This window comes from Schistosoma haematobium, chromosome 1 (genome assembly GCF_000699445.3).
Source record: "Schistosoma haematobium chromosome 1, whole genome shotgun sequence".
NCBI classification, from domain to species: domain Eukaryota; kingdom Metazoa; phylum Platyhelminthes; class Trematoda; order Strigeidida; family Schistosomatidae; genus Schistosoma; species Schistosoma haematobium.
The window spans coordinates 87,911,327-87,932,904 of NC_067196.1; the positions used below are offsets into that span (position 1 = coordinate 87,911,327).

General features: G+C 37.8%; 1 protein-coding gene across 2 annotated transcripts in view; it reads left to right on the forward strand.

The window, feature by feature from the left end:
* Window positions 1-3,766: 3,766 nt before the first annotated feature.
* The window catches only part of MS3_00002383 (uncharacterized protein), a gene marked incomplete at its 5' end in the record, with an annotated part of 32,687 nt that continues 14,875 nt past the window's right edge, over window positions 3,767-21,578 (forward strand). Inside the window, 4 exons of one of the 2 annotated variants that reach the window (XM_012941828.2) lie at window positions 3,767-3,920; window positions 13,319-13,465; window positions 13,505-13,765; window positions 17,998-18,153. In XM_012941828.2, the coding sequence (XP_012797282.1) occupies window positions 3,840-3,920; window positions 13,319-13,465; window positions 13,505-13,765; window positions 17,998-18,153 (645 nt within the window). The remainder of the gene's footprint in view (window positions 3,921-13,318; window positions 13,466-13,504; window positions 13,766-17,997; window positions 18,154-21,578) is intronic. The other variant, XM_051209955.1, reaches the window with a different exon arrangement.

A 21,578-nucleotide genomic window follows, 5' to 3' on the forward strand; every position in this document is an offset into this window, starting at 1 on the left:
TATTTTCAATTTTGCAATAGTACTATTATATTATCTTATTGTGACTGAACAATTTACTGACCTTTATTGAATGACCTTTCTAATTTGCAAATATTACAATTCTTCGAAGTATATATATATATCGTAACAGATGCAAACGCTCACCATTTTTTTTTAACACATAACATTGTCAAACTCATTAATACATGCCTTATTTTTGGCCTTTGTAAAATATTATAATTATGGACTTATAACTGTAGAGCCTGATGATGAAGTTATTGAAAACAATTGTTCGCTCAAATATTCTTCGTTTTTGAATATTCTATGGGGATTTTTAAACTGCTAAAAGTAATTTGGTTAAAGTTTGAAACTTTTTGCTCGGGTTTGTCCTGTGGTACCTTTTTTTACTCCTTGACTAACACTAGTGTTCACATTGTGATCATTTTGTGTTTTAAACCTTTTTAACCAAAGTTAAAATGGTTGGTAAGACTCATAAATGTGGATAACCATGCTGCTTGTTCCCCGTTGAGGAAAGGATGCAGTGCGATGATTGTAAAAAGTGGTACCATAAAATGTGTACACGCCTAAGTCCTATGGCATACAAAAGATGCTCGAAGCCTAACTCACATTGGCTTTGTATGTTCTGCTGTACGAATAAAAAGTTACTAATTCAGGGGGCTGTGAGCCTATTGGCTTTGTCATGCAAGAAAAACGATGGCCGTAGCGCTGGTAACACGAGCACTGACGGTGAAGAATGTGTCAGTGTAGTAAGTGCTGCTAACGGACGCGCTAAATACCCGACTGCGATTGACGAGAAAGTGAAATCTCCGTTAATATTAACGAGGAATGAAGTGTTGCTAGATACTGACATCGGCAATCATACACCTCTAGTCGAAATTGAAAACCCGAATAAAACTGTCACCGTTCCAAATAGTCCCGGTGTGGCTGTCCTGATTGGTGATAAATGGACTTCAGTACGGAGAAAAAGAAATGAGAAGAAAAAAGCTGTAGGCAAAACACAGCTGGTCAGCAAGTCATTGGAAGAGACGGTACCAGAAGTGAAAACTCCACTGCGTGACAAGACAGATCTCATTTTCATTTTTCATAAGTTAAGAGAGTCTTCCGATAAAGAACCAAAGGCTAGATTTGAACACGATCTCAATTATAATAAGACATCATTAAGTAAACTACTCCCAGATACATTTTCAGGAGTTAGTATTTGTTAGCTTTATAGAATAGGAAAAAGGTGGATTCCGAAAGACCTCAGAAAAACCGCCTCCTAAAGGTTACATTCAACACGGTGGAAGAAAGGAACCTGATTCTAAGTAATTCGCGTAAACTGATTGGATCCGGAATATATCTCCGTGAGGATCTCAGCCTAGCTGATCGTATTAAGAGACGAGCTGCAGAAGCGGAAACAAATGAGCGTCGCCAAAACGGTGAAAGAAACCTCGTTCTTAAGGGTTTTGAAATTGTAAAAGTTCGGAGCAAAACGATTCCCAAGCCACTCTGGGTGGCAAGAGAAAGCTGTCCACAGACTTAAAGGTGTGCTACACAAATGCTCGCAGCCTACTAAATAAAATGGCGGAGCTGAAGTCAGTAGTGGATAAAGAAAAACCGGACGTTATTGCTGTCTCGGAAACTTGGTTAACGTCAGAAGTATTAGATAGTGAAATCCAGTTGACTGGTTTCATAACTGGTAGGGCTGATAGATTAAACCGAAAGTGAGGCGGGGTTATTCTATACACGAAAAGTACCCTAACCATAAGATTAGCTGAGACAGTAGCACATGTTTCAGGGACATGTGAACTGGTGAGATATAAGTTGAAATGCCAACGGCAAGATATTGAAGTAGTTGTAGTATATCGCAGTCCAGAATGTGTAGCAGATGATGTTATCCTAAGTAAACTTAAGTCCTGGTGTAACAACGGTAAAAGCCTTGTAGTAGGCGACTTTAATGCACCATATATAAACTGGATTAACTTAGAAATAGGGTCATCGATATCGTCGTTCGACTGCAAACTATTAGAAACCTCGATTGGATTAACATTATTTCAACATATTAGAGATCCAGCAAGATATGACCTAAGAAACTCTTCTCTTTTAGATTGAGTCTTCACACACGGTGATGACGTTGATCAAATGGCTTTTCTCCCACCACTTGGGAGAAGTGACCATGCAGTCATCTTATTCAAATTCATGACTGAGATTGCTTGTCAAACGGTTGCGCCGGCCCGTCCTAAAATATGGGAGGCAGATATGCTATCAATTAACTCCGCAGCATCGGCTGAGAACTGGGAAATTGACTCAAAGGCATCAGTACAAGAGGCATGGACTCTATTCAGGCAGTTATACAACCGGGTAACTCAACCATACATACCCTGGACTGTCCCAAAAAAAAGAAGCACGGACATCCCTGGATAGGGCGGGATATTCGACGCTTACTAAGACAAAAGAAGAAATGCTGGGATGTTGCCATCTGCCTTGGCACTGCAGGTACGACGGAACGCTACAGATCGATAAGAAACGAGTGTATAACTAAAATTCGGGAAGCGCAAAGAAAATATGAAAGGCAGCTGGCACAATCTGCATTCAAGCAGCCCAAGAGAATATTCTCGTACATAAACTTCAGAACAAGGATGCATCATTGGATTCCCAGCCTAATTAAAGAAGGAAGTGAATCTGAAATGATAGAGGAAGATCAGGAAAAAGCAGAGGCTATGGCTAACTATTTTGGGACAGTTTTCACTTAGGAACCTCCTCTAGAGAAAGAACCAGACCAAAGTAAACAGTCAACAAACCACCTGCTCACCATGGACTTCGATCAAGACGATGTGCCTAAGGCTCTTAGCACTTTAAACATGGAAACGTTAACAGGAACAGATGAATACTGAGACATATTCCACAATATATCGCGGCTCCACTGACTGTGATATTCAATATGTCACTTGACCAATGTGTGTTCCCTATGGACTAGAAGGACGCGATCGTCACTCCCATACACAAAACAGGTCTACGACAAGTTCCATCGAATTACAGACCTGTAAGGCTCACCAGTGTTGTAATTAAAATACTGGAAAAAAGTAATCAAACGGACCATAACGGCATTTATGGAAACCAATTACTTGCTAAACATGGAACAACATGGTTTAAGAAAGGGTATATCTTGTACAACGAACCTCCTTATAGCAAGGGAATTTCGTATAAATGCGCTAGACAACGAAAACTCAGTGGATGTTGTCTACATAGATTTCAGTAGGGCTTTTGACAAGGTGCCACCTAATAGGCTGTCATTGAAGTTGGAAAACCTTGGTATTGCTGGACCTCTTTCAAAATGGATTAAGGATTTCGGACCTCACTTGTTCTCTCTTTTTCTTCCCACTAGATCGCGACATCTCAGAGGACATAGCAGGCGAGTAGAAAAGCCAAGAACGAACAAAATACCAGCAGCATACAGGTTTTCACACCGAGTCATCAATACTTGGAACCTGCTGACCGAAGCAGTGATATCCGCACCTTCAATTGACTCTTTCAAGAGAGGACCGGACACTCACAGAAGCATACTAGAAAAGGAATAACATAGACCATAGGCCTTTTGTCCTTACTACACAAATCTGAATCTGAAATTTATTCGTTCCTCGGGGTGAGTGTGGATTCCGCTTAACTGATAAGTTAGCCAGAATTTAGTGTTGTTTTACGGACTCCGAAATAACTTTTATTTACTTAGACAGCTCTGTTTTAGATCCCGAAAACTGAAATATTATTTCAAAACATTTGTTTAACACGACTAACTACTGTTTTTCTGATGGTTGCTGCTTTGGTTTTTCAAGGCTTATGCTCTGTTATGCATTATCGCTAAAATGGTTTATTTGGAGATCGTAGCAAATGCCCTACTGTTACTTACATATTCAGTAGCTTGTTTCACAAGTCCATATACTAGAGTAAGCCAATTTGTTGCGTTCTAAACTGTAATTGGTATCAGCAAACGTTATTTAGCATTTTCATTGTTTCATTCTCTGTATATTTGTGAGAATAGTTTTACTTTTGCGTGTTTGACATTAAACAGGAAATAAAAAACTCTGAATGTTATCCTCGTTTAATTTTTTGGAAGTCCTTTGAAGTGGAAATTCAGTGAACCACACTGTTTACCAACTTTTCGAAAGAGAAACTTGCTGGCTGCATATAACACTCAGATACTTTCGATCTGTTAAATGTTTCATCTTCAGGTTAATTTTAGTTCTTGAAAATTTAGTACCTTATCTGTTCTCCGGCAATAAGTGTAGGAGGTCTATCGACCTATATTAATTCTTGCAGTTTGTAACACTGTGTAGGTCCAATCTCTTTTTGAATGTATCAACAAAAGCTGATGATATTACACGTTCTGGTAGAGAATTACAGTAATTCGCCACTCGGTGCGAGAAACGAAACTCCAAACGTAGACGATTTGATCTCGGTTTTTGAACTTTCATAGCATGTCCTCTAAAATGATCGATCCTAAACGCAAGGAAAAGGTAATACATTAATACTAATGTCATCGTTTAGTATACGACAAGCCAATACTAGGTCACCCCGTAATATGTGGTAAGATAACGGAAATAAGTTGAGGTGTCTTAGTCTGTCTTCATAAAATAGACCAGATTGACCTTTTACCATTTTAGTCCCTCGTCGTGTGACTCGTTACAGCATATGCGCCTTATACTTGAAATACGGACTCGCTGCCTGATTTCCACATTCTCAATTCAGCCTCACGAAAGTCGGGTATAATACCCTAAACATTTTTTCGTCTAAGTAATGAAATAACTTATGAATAGCCTTTAAAATCCTAAGGCTGTTGACAACGATAGCCTCACAGTTACTCTTCATTCTAAGGTCGTGGCTTATTATGACTCCTAAATCTTTAAAGTCCACTACTTTAGGTAACACTACTCCTCATATTGTGTAGTGATATAAATCGACACAATTATTTATTTGCATCACTAGACTTGTTAAAATTTACTTCTAATGACCACCTGTTCATTCATGCAACCAATGAACTTAGGTCGTCTCGTAATATTCTTTCTGACATACTGTTTTTGGGTCTCTAAATCTTTATGTCATCGGCAAGGAGTAGGACAAATGACTTTGATACAATTGGTATGACAATTGTATAAGGTAAAAAAAATAAGAGGGCCGAAAGTTTTTACCTTGGACAGCTCCACTCTTCACATGTTGGGAGAGCTCTACTTGTCCTTACCCGCTGTCTCCCATCACTAAGAAAGTTATTTATTCAGTTTATGATTTCGTAAGGAATCCTAAATCGTAGTTTTAATTTAAGACCCAGATGAGAGACTTTGTCAAAGACTTTACTTGGATCCATGGGGATTATATTTACTAGGATATTACTACCTTTTGGTGCAACTCAATCTTCTCTTTTAATGAGCAGACTTGTCAACTATGGTAGGCCTCTCCTAAAATCGTGTTGTTCCCTGGATAGAAGATCATGTCCCTCCACATAATTTAAAATGATCATCCGAACAATATTTTTCATAGGTTTGACAAATAGACTGGTTAGACTAACGGATTGATAGTTACTGAATAAGTTTCTGCTCCACGCCTTATACACCTGACTGATTATTGTACCTTTCTAGTCTCTTGGCAGTTTGGAATGCCTCAAAGACGTATCAAACAGTATTGCCAGAGGTCTCCAGAGCTTTCATAATCATCGGATGAATATCGTCAGGACCACTGGAATTATCAGGTTTGAGATGCTGAAGTAGTCTTAAGACAGTACCTTTCCAATAACTAAAAGATCCATCATCAAGCCGCCACAATCACAGTCTATCGTTGGTCGTTCCTCATTGCTGATAGAAAACACTTTAAAGCTTTAGCTTTTTCGGCATCATGTCGCCAATATTAAGGGATTTTCTACCAAAAGTAATGAGATTCCATCACTTCTCTGAGTTTGCCTTTTATCTGCGAGAATAATCGCTTCGCATTGTTTTTACAATCCCTAACCAATTGTTTTTCATATGAATGCTGAGTATTACTTATCAATGCTTTACAAACATTCCTGGTCTTGCAGTAACTGAATCTATACTGTTCTAAGTCAATAGAGATGAATGCATTCCAATGCTTTTTCCTACGTCGAAGAAGTGTCTTGGCTTGTTTAGTTATCTATGGTGGACAGGTATTCGGTCTACGTGGTACTAGGGATGGTATAAACGAGGAGGTAAGTGAACTAAGCTTGCCTTTAAATAAATACCATGCTTCTTCAACTACTGAGCCAGTATCTACTGACCGATCCGCAGCGCACTCTTGAATGGCGAATATTTTAGCTCTCCATACATTTGGGTGAGGATTAACCTGATCGTATATCATGTTGCTGGCCCTAAACGTGAGTGACAAAACAACGTGATCGCTAACGGTGGAAGAATACTTAGATTGGCAATATCCTCAGTCGCATGAGTGATTACCAAGTCTGACGAAAAAGAACCTTGGTTTGAACCAAAACGTGTGGGTTTGGATACACGCTGTACTAATGCATGTTCTATTACCGTTGACAAGAACATACTATAAAGGATTCTATAGATCCTACTGTAGCCGTCTCAGTTCAACTAATATCAGGTGCATTAAAGCTTCTTAATATCAAGCATCTGTTATTTTCACTCCATAGTTAAGTGTGCTATAAAATAAAGTCATCGACTAAACAGACTGTGCTGCGATAGATGACACTGAGTATAAATGTACAATATCCGATAATGAGCTCACAGCTAATGAATTCACAAGTTCCACTATCATGGGGTTCGCAAGCGTAGAAGCGGATATTTATATTATTGACTATGTATAAAAGGACGCCACCTCCTTTTCTATATCTGTGCCTATCACTTCCTAGGTAGTGGTATCCAGATAGTTCTGGAGTAATGTCGAAGTCGTAGACCAAACAAGTTTCCGCCTTTATTCGTCTACTTATGCTCCTAGTTCATAGAATCTATTTCTTAGACTACGAGCATCTGCATATAAAACTCATAGGGAAACGACTTATCCTCACAGGCCTTGGCAGCATACACTTCCAAGACCTGACTATTCGAAAACCCACTAAACGGAGATTTCCCTCACCATTTTGTCAACGGGTTTCTAGTTCAGCTAGTGCCGTCTTTTTATTCTACTTTCTAGAGATATATCAGGTCTTATCCGAATTTCGGTATTGTAATGATTACAGGCGCTAATTAACAGAAGATCGCGTTGCTTCTCCGACCCTAGGATTACCTTAAGGAGTCTACATGGTCGGGGTTCAACACTTTCATCGATCCTCTCACCTATTCTTACCGATTTCTTGACCCGGACTCCTTTAAAGCTATCTGGAAAGATGCTACGGATAAATTCTCCGAGCTTTTTCAAATCATGTGCGTGTCTAATTTTGAGATCAGCGCCGTTTGATTCTAGCAAATCACTTACGATAATACTCGATGAGATTAAGTTTTCCCCAGCCATGCTAGGGTGGATTTCTGTCTTACTTTCAGACTTTGGTAGAGTGTTTTGTGACCCAGAATGGGTGTTCACGAATAAATTACCAACTAAGTGCGTGCCACTTATAGATTTTTTCTTTCGCTTTTTGTTTCCATACTGTCGTTCATTTTTCGTCACTTAGGATAACCACACTTGGGCTATTGATAACGGTGATGGTTTTATCTAAATCTTCAGTTCCTACTGTAGAAGCATGACTTTCCGTATCGATATGAAGTAGCACTTCACTCCTCGTTCGTTTCAACGTACATTTTACTTTTCTGTCAATCACAGTTGGGTGTTTAACACATCATCTGACAGCATGTACTACACTGACACATTCTTCACTGTCAGTTTTCGTGTTACCAACACAACCACCATCATTCTTCTAACAGAGGCATTCCATTTAGTGCCTACTCAGTATGAAAGACTGAATGCTACTCTGAGTTTACTTGATAGTGGTTTTTGAACCTTCCTGCAGTGTCCTCAGAGATTATTAGTTGTGGAGGGAGCAAAAGGAGAAGACATGTTGACACCCAAATCATTATTTAAGATACGGGATGCAGATATAAGGTCAGTCAGTCAGTAACAACGTAGAACTTCGTACGTACGTACGTACGTACATCAGTTCGAGTTGCCATACCACATTAGCACACAGATGTAAGGTCACCTTGCGTTATATAATAAAGGAGAAGGAATCAAGTCTTTTAATCGTTCATCTTAAGAGAGTTTGTAAGCGCCCGTGACTTAGTTTCCACTTGTTAGACATGTTCGAGTGTAATAACATCATGAATGAGATGTGAATTAGCTGCTTGGATGCAATATTCCAAGTGAGGTCTAACATAGGTGAACTATAAAATCCAGAACATATTTTCATCAAAGCATTTGAATGGTCGACGAAATGACTGTAGCACACTGAAACCTTTGGTAGCTACTGCATTACAAGTGCAGTATACTGGTGAATACCGCCTTGTCCAGTGTGCATTAACACACTCCTTTCAGAACTAGCCTTCAAACACCAATTTTGGAATCATCTAACGTTCACATTTTTAATTTAAGACGGGTTCAAAGTCGTTTCCTGGACCATGGTGGAATGTTAACTGACATACATCTTATTGCCACGGATATAAGTTGTTGGGCAACCTCTGAATATAAGTCCCCTTGTACCCTCCAGTGTCCACGATAGTCTGTTTCCATAGATCAGTCTACCCTTTATAGATGCCTTTTTCGCAGTATTGTGGTTGCAACAACAATCTGGAAATTGAAAAATTACTCTACGTGACTCAAGGCTATAATTTTTTCTAGCCAGTTCTACATAGATTAGAAACATGATAAATTCAAAGCTTCGATTTTCGGAAATAAAAAACTGTTACCTTAGGAGTTGCATCTAAAACGTAGGATAGGGTTCCTGTTTTGTCCAAGTACTTTTGAGTCAATCCAGGTACATATAAAGACTGAGCGATTGCAAGCATTATTATTTGGCTTTCGGCAACTGGTTTTCCACATAGTCTTTGTCTTCTCATCCTCCTTAGTAAAACAGATCAAGTGTCAGACCATGATGTGACTTCAGTCCAGAAAGACACTATGGGACTAGGCCACCTTAGCAGACCCGGACCTAATGGTTGAGATCCGCACAATAACCTCGATCAGTATTTAAAAACGTAAGTTGGAAAAACTCAAAATCTGCCACTATATTAATATAGTGACTTATACATGTATCAGAATTCTGACCGATTGTTTGCTGAAAATACAGCTTCGAGTTTAAATATCTTCCTTTCCCAGCCGTGGCTGACTTCCAAAATTCTTCATGAAATTCTTGATATATTCCTTAAAATAAAAGGAAGTAAACACATAGTTGATAATTTTCCATAAAAGACTTATCGGAAAGAACAAGATTATTGCTCGTTGGATCCAATGATCGTGAACAGTGGTTGGTAGCGAAAGCAAGAGAGATGGAAAAGGCAGCGGCGATAGGTAATAGCAGATAATTGTTCAGACTCGTTAAGAAAACCGGAATTAGGAACCCGACCGTTAGCGAAACAATCTCAGAGAAAGATGGACATATTATTCATTCTCAATCCAGGAGATTGGATCGATGGGCAGAACACTTCAGGGATCAGTTCAACTAGCCTTCAGCCACACTTCGGTTTCCCACGATCTCCAGTTAACTTGAATGGCAAGTTAATGTAGGTCCTCCGTCTCTTTACGAAGTTGAAAAAGCCATAGGAAATCTGAAGCAAGGGAGAGCAGCAGGCCCTGACAGGTTTACTCCTGAGATTTTTAAGGATGGTGGTCCAGTATTAGCAGTGAGATTAACTGAGGTCTTAGGTAGAATTTGGGAACTGGACGTAATCCCATCTGACTGGTCTCAATCACTGATTGTGCCAGTTTTTAAGAAAGGACAAAAGTCCTCTTGTGACAATCACAGAGGAATCAGCTTGACTAATATAGTGTCTAAAATATTAGCTTCAATAATACTTCGACGCCTAATCAAAGCTCGTGAAGAGCAGATTAGAGAAAATCAGGCTGGTTTTCGACCTGGACGTGGTTGTATAGATCAGATATTCACACTACGTCAGGTTCTAGAACACAGACATACGTTCAGACGCCCCACAATGGTAGTATTTCTCGACCTTAAGGCGGCATTTGACTCTGTTGATCGTAAGGTTGTATGGCAGTGTTTGTCAGTGAAAGGAGTACCAAAGAAGTACATTAACCTTATAAAGGCTCTCTACTCGAACACAACTGGTCAAGTGAGAGCTTATGGCGAACTGTCATCAGAATTGATTACCTCAAGTGGTGTTCGTCAGGGCTATCCACTCTCCCCATTCTTGTTCAACTTTGTCATTGACGTACTTTTAGAGATAACACTCTCCTCATCTAAATTTACAGGGGTTGAACTTCTACCGGGAGGTTCAGTTGTTGACTTAGAATATGCTGATGACATAGTTTTATTTGGCGAAGACGCTGACAAAATGCAGAGTCTTCTGACCACTCTAAGCAACATTGCAGGCATGTTCGGGATGCGATTCTCCCCCCTCGAAATGCAAAATGTTGCTTCAGGATTGGGTTACATCGACACCCGAACTAGTGATAGGGAGTGTAGTAATTGAGCGTGTCGATCGCTTCACTTATCTTGGAAGTCTCATCAGCCCTTGTGGTCTGGTGTGTGACGAAATCTCAGCACGGATACAAAAGGCTCGACTAGCTTGCTTTTGCCAACTTGCGTCATTTATGGCGTAGGCGAGATATCCGTCTATCAACCAAAGGACGGGTTTACTGCGCAGCAGTTCGTTCCGTCCTACTTTATGGCAGTGAAACATGGCCGGTAAGAGTAGAGGATATTCGTAGGTTACTAGTATTTGATCATAGGTGTCTTCGAAATATTGCTCGTATATCCTGGGACTATCGAGTAAGTAACGCAGTTGTTAGGAAACGGGTACTAGGTAAGGATGGCAAATCAATTGATGACGTAGTGAAACTTCATCAGTTGAGATGTCTGGGACACGTGTTACGTATGCCCAACGACCGACTGCCTCGACGTGCTATGTTCAGTGGTATAGGAGTAGGTTGGAAGAAAGCTAGGGGCGGCCAAACCAAAACATGGCACAAGTCCATGAAGTCACTGACAAGTGGACTGAGTTATGTTGGTAGGTGTAGACTACCTGGTTGGGGACCGCGAGATGATGGTAACCGATGGTCAGAGACCCTGAATGACATGACTCAAAATCGTTTGCAATGGCGCAGGTGCATCCACTCTTTGTGTTCTCCCAAATTTTGATCTCCTTATTCCTCCTTGTCTCTTCTTTTTTCTCTTCCCAAATTTATTTCACTGTATGATACTCCTTGAATAACATCTTCAAACACTAATCTTTCCGATTACTGCTTATACTCTTATTACCTCTACCACTACGGGATTTGAATCGACAACTGCATCTGTGTGCTAATGTGGTGTGGCAACTCGAACTGATGTGCGTACGTACGAATTTCTACGTTGTTACTGACTGACTATGATGTAGATTCGATTTGTCATGTGATTTGTCCAGACAGTGAGGAAATCTATTGTACATTTAGCTGGGAGTAGCTTTCAACACTTGTAATTTGTACTGGAACATAACTTCAAGACGATATTGGTTTATAACATAAACTGTTCCACCACTTATGGTAGAGCATTTTCGTTTTTCGATACGTAAAGGAAATAAATAGTTCTGTGGTCCCTCACTAGAAGGTTAATAAGCGATAAACTATCTCTTTCTTATGACCCAAACACAATGTTGTGTATTTGTGAGTTACTCTCAATCTTTAAAAATATTTAGATAACTTCAGTTTATAAATCTTGACGTTTTATGATGACTCACATCATCTTATTTATAGCACTTAGATATTCTGTTTCGTTTTTCTCAAAAGAAGACTAGTAAATAACAATTGTGAAAATTTGATAATCGTATTATAATAGAAAACCTCACACCTTTTGAATTGGCTGTCATTAAGTATTTCATAGAAATCATGAACCTATCGAAGTTAGATCATCTGGTATAAGAATCCTCACCCGTTCGCATCCACGACTCCCCACTCTGGGATTGAACCCAGGGCCTTCGGACTCGCGCACAAACGCTTAATCTCTAGATCACTGAGTCGGCATCTAAAGGTGTTAATTTTCAACTTCGATCAATCCATGACATTGCGTGACCGTCTTCTATTGTTTTTTTTGAGGGGGGTAACTGTCTCACACTCAAAACGGTCCATTTTATCTGGCCACGACTTGATCAAGGAGTTACTTCGCAACGCTATCGCATTATCATATTACAAGTTTTAGTTCCGACTCATTGGTTACTACTGTATATTTCATTGCAGCTGGTGAACTTCGATTAGTGACCAATGTCCCGCTTGATTTGTGGGTCTAACAGCCTCCAATGCATTTCTCATTTCTTTTATTTCTTTTATCTGAAAATTTGGTCGTATAAATAAACTAGACGTGCTTACTGCCAACATTGCCCCCAAATGTCCTGGTACGGCCGAGAGTGGGAAGAGTCCACTCTCCCTCTCAAAATGCTCTCACATGACCACGCGTATATAGCCTCTGCCAGGGAAGTCCTACTCACTGCCTTCTCGTGGTGGGGGTGTTGTTTACGAAATTGAGAGGACGAAAAGCGAATGTCTGGCACTTTAACCGGGTTGATGGACATGGATAGTCCACCTAGGGGAGTTGGAAAACCCTGATTCCAAACCAGTCGTGCACATTGGTTCCAAGGTCATCAGGAAACAAATGGTGTATGAACCAATCGTTGGTCACCGGCAACCATGGGACTGCATCTCCTTACGTTGCTCCACTGCCTTGTGGATCAGACCTTGATGTCGAAGGCTCCGGGTGTGGCTCCCTAAGAAAACCACCTGCTTCGGTTTGGGTACCCAGGCAGTATCACAGCCCTCACATATATCAAATGAGATTTGTTTGGCGCATATGTATTTGGCGCCTCCTTATACCAATATCTATGTGTTAAAATAAATAAATGAAATGCCATCATTAATATAGAGCCCAGCACAAATGTGATCTGACCCAGGTTTCCGCGCACTTGTGATTATCATGTAAGACCATTTTAATTGTCCATTTGTCGGAAGGAAATGTTCGAATGGAAAGTCTGTCACTCATAAAACATTTGCATTTCAGTCAAACTATGATGTAATGGGTATAGTTTTATAATATAAATTCTAAATATATCACGACAGTCTAATTGAGGTATTTATTTTACGGATTATGTTTTGATTTTCTGTTCCGTTTAACTTGAATAAATTTAGATAATTTACAAAGACATAACTAGTATCTGAGAGATAATGTTGATATTTTCTGTTAATATAGGGTGATATTATACACCATGAACTGACACCAGATTATATGCTTACAAGACTTAGGAATCGTTCGGTAAAAAATAGTTTGGAACAAATTTTTAACAAAATTAATATCATTCGTAATGTTGGCAGCCCTGGTCACCTTCAAGTTAGAGAAGTAAGCGTATTAACACAAGTTTAACTACTTTAAATGAAGTTTATTAGAAATTATCTAAGCAAGTGCGGTTGGGAAACTGATTTGGATACTTTTGAAGAAAATACAGTGGATGGTGTTAAAATATTTCACAACATTATTGGTTACAGAAACGACCCAAACTATAAGAAATATTTGATTTTGGCTTGTCATTATGAATCAAAACTTCTTCCTAATTTTGTTGGATCAACAGATTCAGCAATGCCTTGTTCAATGATTTTGAAAATTGTCGACCTACTAAATTATGGGATTAAAGTATTGAAGGTATGGAGCGATTTCTTTGTTTACTTTTTGTGATTATTATAATTTTTTTGTTAATTTAAGCCAGATAAAACATTAGTTACTTTTTTCGACAATATAACCGAGATGTTGTTTAAAATAAAGCGTGAGAAATAATATTTTAATCAGCAATATATAAAACTTTTACTTAGAAACCGTCAAGTTTATACTTGTAATCCAATTACACTTAGTCAGGAGTTGCTAACAGAGTTTTTCATGATACACACCTTAATTATATAAACCTTAACAGACTAATAAAAGTAGTTCAGTTTATGAAATAAAATGTAGGATTGACGAAAACGTTTTGCACTTACAGTCAATCAAATTCCAAAAGATACAAGTAAAACTCTTGAGAATCGTTTACTTTTATCAGCCAGTATTGTCTATAAAGATAAATAATCTCTTAACAAATATAACAGGTGACTGAAACACTTTAATATTGGTACTGACGTATTCTTCTAGTGATTTTTTGGCCTAATTTGATACTTCCAGGTTTAGAAATTCACTGGTTAAAATCATGAGTCAATTGAAGCTAGACCACCATGGAAAACCTGGAATCACTGGACGGCCGTTTCGTCCTGGTATGGGACTCCTCAGCAGTGCGCATCCACTTCCAGGTTTATCCAGATATTAACAATTTCATAATTCTGCCAATATCATTTTTGGAAGAATAACTTCACAACTTCATATAAGGATGTCAAAAAATTAGCCTACAACCCCAAAATCATCTTTAGAAACCCAGTAACGAATCATTTTCTTAAATATAAAAAATACCTCCGAATTAACCACTAGGGCTTGTTAACCTAAAAATGGTTTTCTTGAAAATCGACACAAATACTTCATTTTACTTTACTCTGATCAAAGGACGCAATAACTAAATATGTCCTTCATTATTCAAAAGACCTGTTTCATAATTAGATGATAAGCAGTTACAGCTATCATCACTTATATAAATGAATATTGTCAACTACAGACCTAAAATTTATTGAATAAATATCAAAATTTATCGTGGAGATCGCAGAAATGCTATAAAATTTATCGAAGAATGAAATTCAAGTCAATCTGTAATCAGCAGACGTGTTGACATAAATCTGGTCTACCCATAAAATCGATCAATAACATCGTCAGTGTTCAGACTAACAAATCACTTAATCGGAATATGAAAGTAAATTAAAATCTTAAAAAAGCCTACCAAGACAACTAATCATAAACAAGATCGCTAGGATAGAAGTGATTCGGAGAAAGTGGGATAGTTTTGAAGACCTTATCACTGTTTGAAGTAAGCACTGATAATACTGTTCAGAACGACAATCAAAGTTTTTCGATTAAAATACCTAGCTGAGAGAAACCACTAGAAAATGACAGTCTTTGTTGTACTATTCGACGTAGTTACTTTTTGGTTACGCCATTTATTATTCGTCTGAACAACATCAACACAAACTTCTGTCTGAAGAGAATGAAACTTCATCGAAATCATCCATCTGAGCTACAACTCTCAGCTTATCATCACTTTACTGATTAATGGATATCGGAACTCCTCAGCTAAATGGTTTTTAGAAGACTGGGTTTAGTAATAAAAAGTATTTAATGAAGATAGTATAGTCGGGTTACATAGTAAGTAACAATTGACACGTTACGAAGTAACCTATATTCATTTACCCCAATTCATCATAACATCTCTAGAATTTCTTATATATGAAATTTATTTCAAATGGACTATTTATATTGACAGATTATATTATCTCATCAAAAATTAATTAATGCTTCAAATTAGAATTAAATATTCCAGTGAAAATGCAGTCAGTGTGTGTACTTTTGTGGATTTCATATAAAAAAATATCAAGTTTATAATTTCGAAATCCGGCTCAGTGGTCCAGTTGGTTAAGCGCCTGGCGTCCTGGGTTCGAATCCCGCGGGGCGGAGTCATGGATGCGCACTGCTGGGGAGTCCCATACCAGGACGAAACGGCCGTCCAGTGCTTCCAAGTTTTCCATGGTGGTCTAGCTTCAATTGACTCATGATTTCAACTGTTGAAATTTCCAAATATTTAGATCCCTTTTGATTTTATGTAAGACTTGTTCTTCTTTGAAATATTCCTCACATACGTTGAAATCATACAATGAGTAACATCATAATCAGAAGCAAAGTACTAAGTAAAAATAAATTAGTTGAAGATGTTGTACACCTTCATTAACTAAGGTGGCTGAAATATATTACATTTGACCACAACCTGCCCCAGCATGCAATGGCAGCTACCATGAGAGTGGACTGAAGAAAAGACTAACGACAATTGGTTCATCACATGTTCTGAATCCCCAAGTTATTGACTGTTGGATTGGGACATCTGTTAGGGGACAGACTTTCTAGTTGAAGTTGTTAATGATCACACACACCTTAGATTATATGACTTAAAATCTATCTCGGTCATATAAATAGATACACTATTTATATTGCACTATACATTGAGTGTCCAATATCATTCCATACTTTTCACTGTCTAGTTTAATCTCTTACTATTGTGATGTGTGCTACCTATACGAACAGATGTATGTATCAATAATCGTAAGTAAAATTCTTGCTGACAGAAGTGAAAGGAAAACAGAAACAGTCCAAGTAACAAGAATAAAAGAACGATGGAGCTTGTAAAAGACGATTCAAAAAATATGTGTAAATGGTGTATTCAATGTATTATTTTTATATTTTACAAATGAAGTGTGTGATTTTGCTCTATACAACTAGTTGATTTCATTAACCAAATCTTCGTTCATCACACTGTTTTTTCTTTAATCCTTTTGATTTTCGCTTCTTTTACTTTAAGATTTCTTTCTGATGATGTGAATTAGGATATCAGACCAATCGAATGGCTGATTACATTTTGTTATTGAATGATTTAATTATCTGTAGATAAATTAGTAATATACACAGCAAAGGTCATTATCAAAGAAAGAACAAGGTGCATGCTTCATCCAAAACCTAAAAGACATGAAAACGATTGTGTCACATTCCACTGTGTTTACCAATTTAAATATATGTGTGGTCACACATACATAGGGAGAAGCAATCGTGATCTCAAAATTAGTGTGTGAACATCTACCAAAATGGTTGCAGAAACAGATACAATCAAGTGACTCAACAAGAGCAGAGGATAAACATCCATCATCCTCTATTGCTAAATATAAGATTGGACCACTGAGCCGGCATCCAACGGTGTTAATGTCTAAATCTCTACAAAACCCCTTCTGATAATAATCATCTGCTCACTGGTGACTGACTTCAAGAGGCATTTCCTGGAGTTCTAGTGAGAAGCAGTGACCAGTGGAGTTCAACCAGGTCTGTTGTGAGATACTAACTCACTGAAGACAATGGTGTACGATGGCGCAACTTCGTGGATTGGTTGAAGCTAGATATTAACACCTTTGGATGCCGGCTCAGTGGTCTAGTGGTTAAGTGCTCGCGCGCGAGACTGATAGGTCCTGGGTTCGAATGTCGCGGGGTGCGGGATCGTGGGTGCACACTACTAAGGAGTCCCATACTATGACGAAACGGCCGTCCAGTGCTTCCAGGTCTTCCATGGTGGTCTAGCTTCAATTGACTCGTAATTTCGACTACTGAAATTTCTAAAAATCTCCACAAAACCCCTTTTGATAAAAAAAACATAAGATTGATCTAAGCTCGGTTTTTGTGGTGTTGTATAAAAGTGTAAAAGGGCGTATAATAAGGCTTATTGAAGCCTTAGCCATACGAAAATTCAAACCCCCTTTGTGTATTTAAATACAGTTTGTTCTCACCTTAAACCTACCCTGGTAATATCGGCTTATTATCCAGAGTGATTAGGTTTCAAATTGTGTTCACATTATTATTATTATTATTATTATTATTATTATTATTACTCTTATCATTATCCTTATCTTCTCTTACCTCGTTTCCAGTCTAGTTAACCTCTTATTTTTATATATAAATGTCCTTAACTAGTGTATTATGTGTGATCAGATTGTTCGAAATGTATTGCGCTAATATATCATCGCATGGTCCTGATAATCTTCGTCTTCTTATTACATTATCGAAATTAGTAATATCTTTATTTAAAGGGAAAATAATCCTTACAAATCTTTGAAATTATGTAGTATTTAGGAAAAAATCAGGTATTTATACTACTGAATAATCCTAAATTGATTATGCACAGCATTTATTTGATAATCACTTCTTTCTATTCATAGAAATCTGATATTGGTTTGAAGCTGATATTTTTTGATGGAGAAGAAGCATTCAAGATATGGACACATAGTGATAGCTTGTATGGATCTCGACATTTAGCTGAAAAATGGAGTAGTACAACATCCAAATCATCTAACGAAACAGAATTGAGTAAAATTGTAAGCAATTCAGATATACTGTAGGCATAGTTTGTCTAATAAATAATGTTTTATCATACATCCTGATTTCATACTGTTTAGAATTTAATTAAATAGAAATTTGAATAAAGCAAAGATAACAATTGAGGCAGAATAATATGAATTCGTGATATTTCATGGTTACTCATTAGTTGCTTACAACCATATATGCATTAGAATATAACTATACTCTGTCGTAGATATATTAATGACACACTTCTTATCTGCAACAATCAGAAGCCTTCTATTTACATACTCAGCCTGTTTAACAAAGGACATAATAATATAGATTTTACTATGGAAAATGAAGTTGAAGGTAAGTTCTATTTCTTAGATATTAGAATCAAACGAACTTCAAACAGCACACTACAAAGATACATCCACCGCAAAAATACGTGTAGTGGGGTTTATCTAAATTATAACAGCTTTTGTCCAGTAAGTTACAAAATGGGGATTGTACGAACCCTTTTTGACTGAGCTCGTAAACCTTGCTCAAAAGAAAGCCTGGAATAAGAATTTACCTTCATTACAACTTGCCTACATGAAAATGCAGATCAAGCGAAATTCATCGAGAAGTATACCAGAACCAGCGTACACGTTAAATAGGATACAGTGGTAAGGCAAAACCCGCTTCTTATGTCTGCGCTTCAAAAAAGATGTAATCACTAGGATAATTAACCACAGGAAAAATGCTACGTTGATGTTTGCTTATCCATCAGCAAGACTGACGACATTACGTGAAGCAAACTTCTCAATCACTCAAACAAACAAAAACTGACAGGTTCTCATTTCTCAGTACCTCCAACTACATTTACCAATTTACATGTACGTGCTAAAGCGCCTACAGTGGAATAACAGAGAGATGAGTAAATGTTAGAATTTACGGGCACGTTCCAAAGAATTTGAAACTGAGGGGCGCAATAGCTCTAAACAGCTAAATAGCTCAGTATTTAATCGAATGCGGGCACACCTTTGACATCCCACAATTCTTCGAAAATACTGTTATTATTATTTGAACATATAAATATTGGTGCAGAGAGGCACCGAATAAATATGCGCCACACAAGTAAATTTATTTGTATGTGGACTGTGATACTACCCGGGTGCCCAGACCGAAGCAGGTGGCTTTCTTAAGGGACCACACCCGGAGCCTTCGATCCAAAGGTCTGATCCAAAAGGTAGTAGAGCGACGTCAGTGTTATAACTTGTGAACCTGTGTGCCCTGTCTATTTTATAACGCAACGATATCGCCGATCAGAGAGCAGCGAATTATCAATCGAACCAGTGATTCATAAAACACGTGCGAGCAGCCTATAGTCCTGATTGCTCCTGCTTCCCGCCTAGCCCAACCAGTTAAGTCCAGAACACCAATCTCAGCCTCTGCAATATGAATCATTTATTTCAAGCATACCGGGTTTATATACCAACCAGACAGACCACATCGTACCATAAAATATGAAACAACATTTGTACAAGAATTAGCCAAATGCGGCTGTGAATGAGGGAGATAGTTATTAATAGACAGGACATAACTCAATTGGTGTCACCATCTTGAAACACCGACTTGGACATGTTCTACGAATGTCGTCCCAGAAAATTCCACGTTGTGCATTATTTGCCGACTCTGAGACTGGTTGGAAAAAGCGGAGGTGGTCAATGTATAACATGGTGTCGGGGTATGAAGGAAAGCTGCAAAGGGCTGGCTTGTGTTGGTCCTTCACTACTCCCTGGCTGGGGTCCTAGAGATGGTGCAACACAGTGGCTAGAGACGTTATCAGATATGGCTCAGAATAGAAGCCAGTGGCGATCTTGCTGTAACTTTTTTTTACTTCTTTCATAAAAAGTGGTTATATCTTTCTTAACTGAAAGACTTCTTCTGATTTTACCTTTCCGTTTCCCCCATTATTACTATTATTATTATTACACTGTCTTACACTAATCTGATGCGGTATGGCAACCTGGACCGATGCACATATGTGCCTGGTCCTACGTTGTAGCTGACTGACTGACTGACACTAATCTGTTCGTTATTGTTCTTTTTTTACGCTCCTTACCTCCTTTTTTTCTCTTCGAATTCTCATTGTTTTGTGTGGCGCATATATATTTGGTGCCCTCTTGTACCAATATTTATGTGTTCAAATAAATTATAACTCAAGAATGGTAAATCATATAATAATAGTTCATAGGTCAAAATAAAACTCATAATAAGAGGGACATGAAATATGAACAGTTTAGTTACATAACAATTATACGACAAAAATATACTAATAGTATCGGTCCATAAATGGATCCCAAAAATTACCATTCATTATTATCGGGATATAACAGTCAGGAGATGCAGTCACATGGTAGTCGGTGACCAACAATTGGTTCATACAGCATTTTTTTCACTCAGGATTCTGAAGCCCATGTGCACGATTGGTTTGGAATCAGGATTTTCCAACCCCCCTAAGTGGATCCTCCATATCCACGAGCCCGGTTAAAGTGCTGGACATTAGCTTTTAGTCCTCTCAATTTCGTAAAACATACCCCCGTCTTTCACGTGACGGGCGGAGATACTCACTACTATACTATCGAGCAGCACAAATAAGTGGAGCGTTTCTCCGGTTTGCCAAAGTAGTATTAATAAAGAATCATAAACGTGATCTATTTATTGAGAAACAGTTAGTAATCAACTGAAGTAGACGGAATATACCCATCAAATCTTAAAATAAAAGGATTGCTTCTGCAATAAAAGAGCACTTCTCTAGGCCAATCTTTCTTACTTTTAGTAATCAACTTATCATTACCTTGGTAACTTATTATTTATTTATTATTATTATTATGGTCATATTTATTTTGCTGTTTGGTCTTCGCCAAATTAGTTCTTACTTTACACTAAAATCGTCCTTTCATTTATCGACTATTTCATTCACTTAGTTCTCTAAACTTACATAAACTCTTTAAATCCTATTCAATCAATGCCTAACCCATCCTATCACTTTATAATTCTAGACAATTACCAATCTATAACTAAATGTCCTTTATATCTATTTTCAGATGATTGTAAACTCTTCACAACCTGCATAATTATCGTACAGTCTATCTTATGTTTCTGGACTTCATTTTATTACTGCCTCATATATATATATATATATATATATATATATATATATATATATATATATATATATATATATTCTATGCTATTCTAATTCTTTCTGTCATTAATTGTTTCACACTATACCATACCTCAATGTTGCATTTTAATGCATATATATTTGCAAGAAACTGATGATAAACCATGAAATATCACAATTTCATGTTATTCTGCCTCAATTGTTTTTTTTTGGCCTTATTCAAATTCGTAACGGGAACCAATTGCATCAATGGAAATTGTTTTCTCAAGTGACCTAAAGAAATAAATA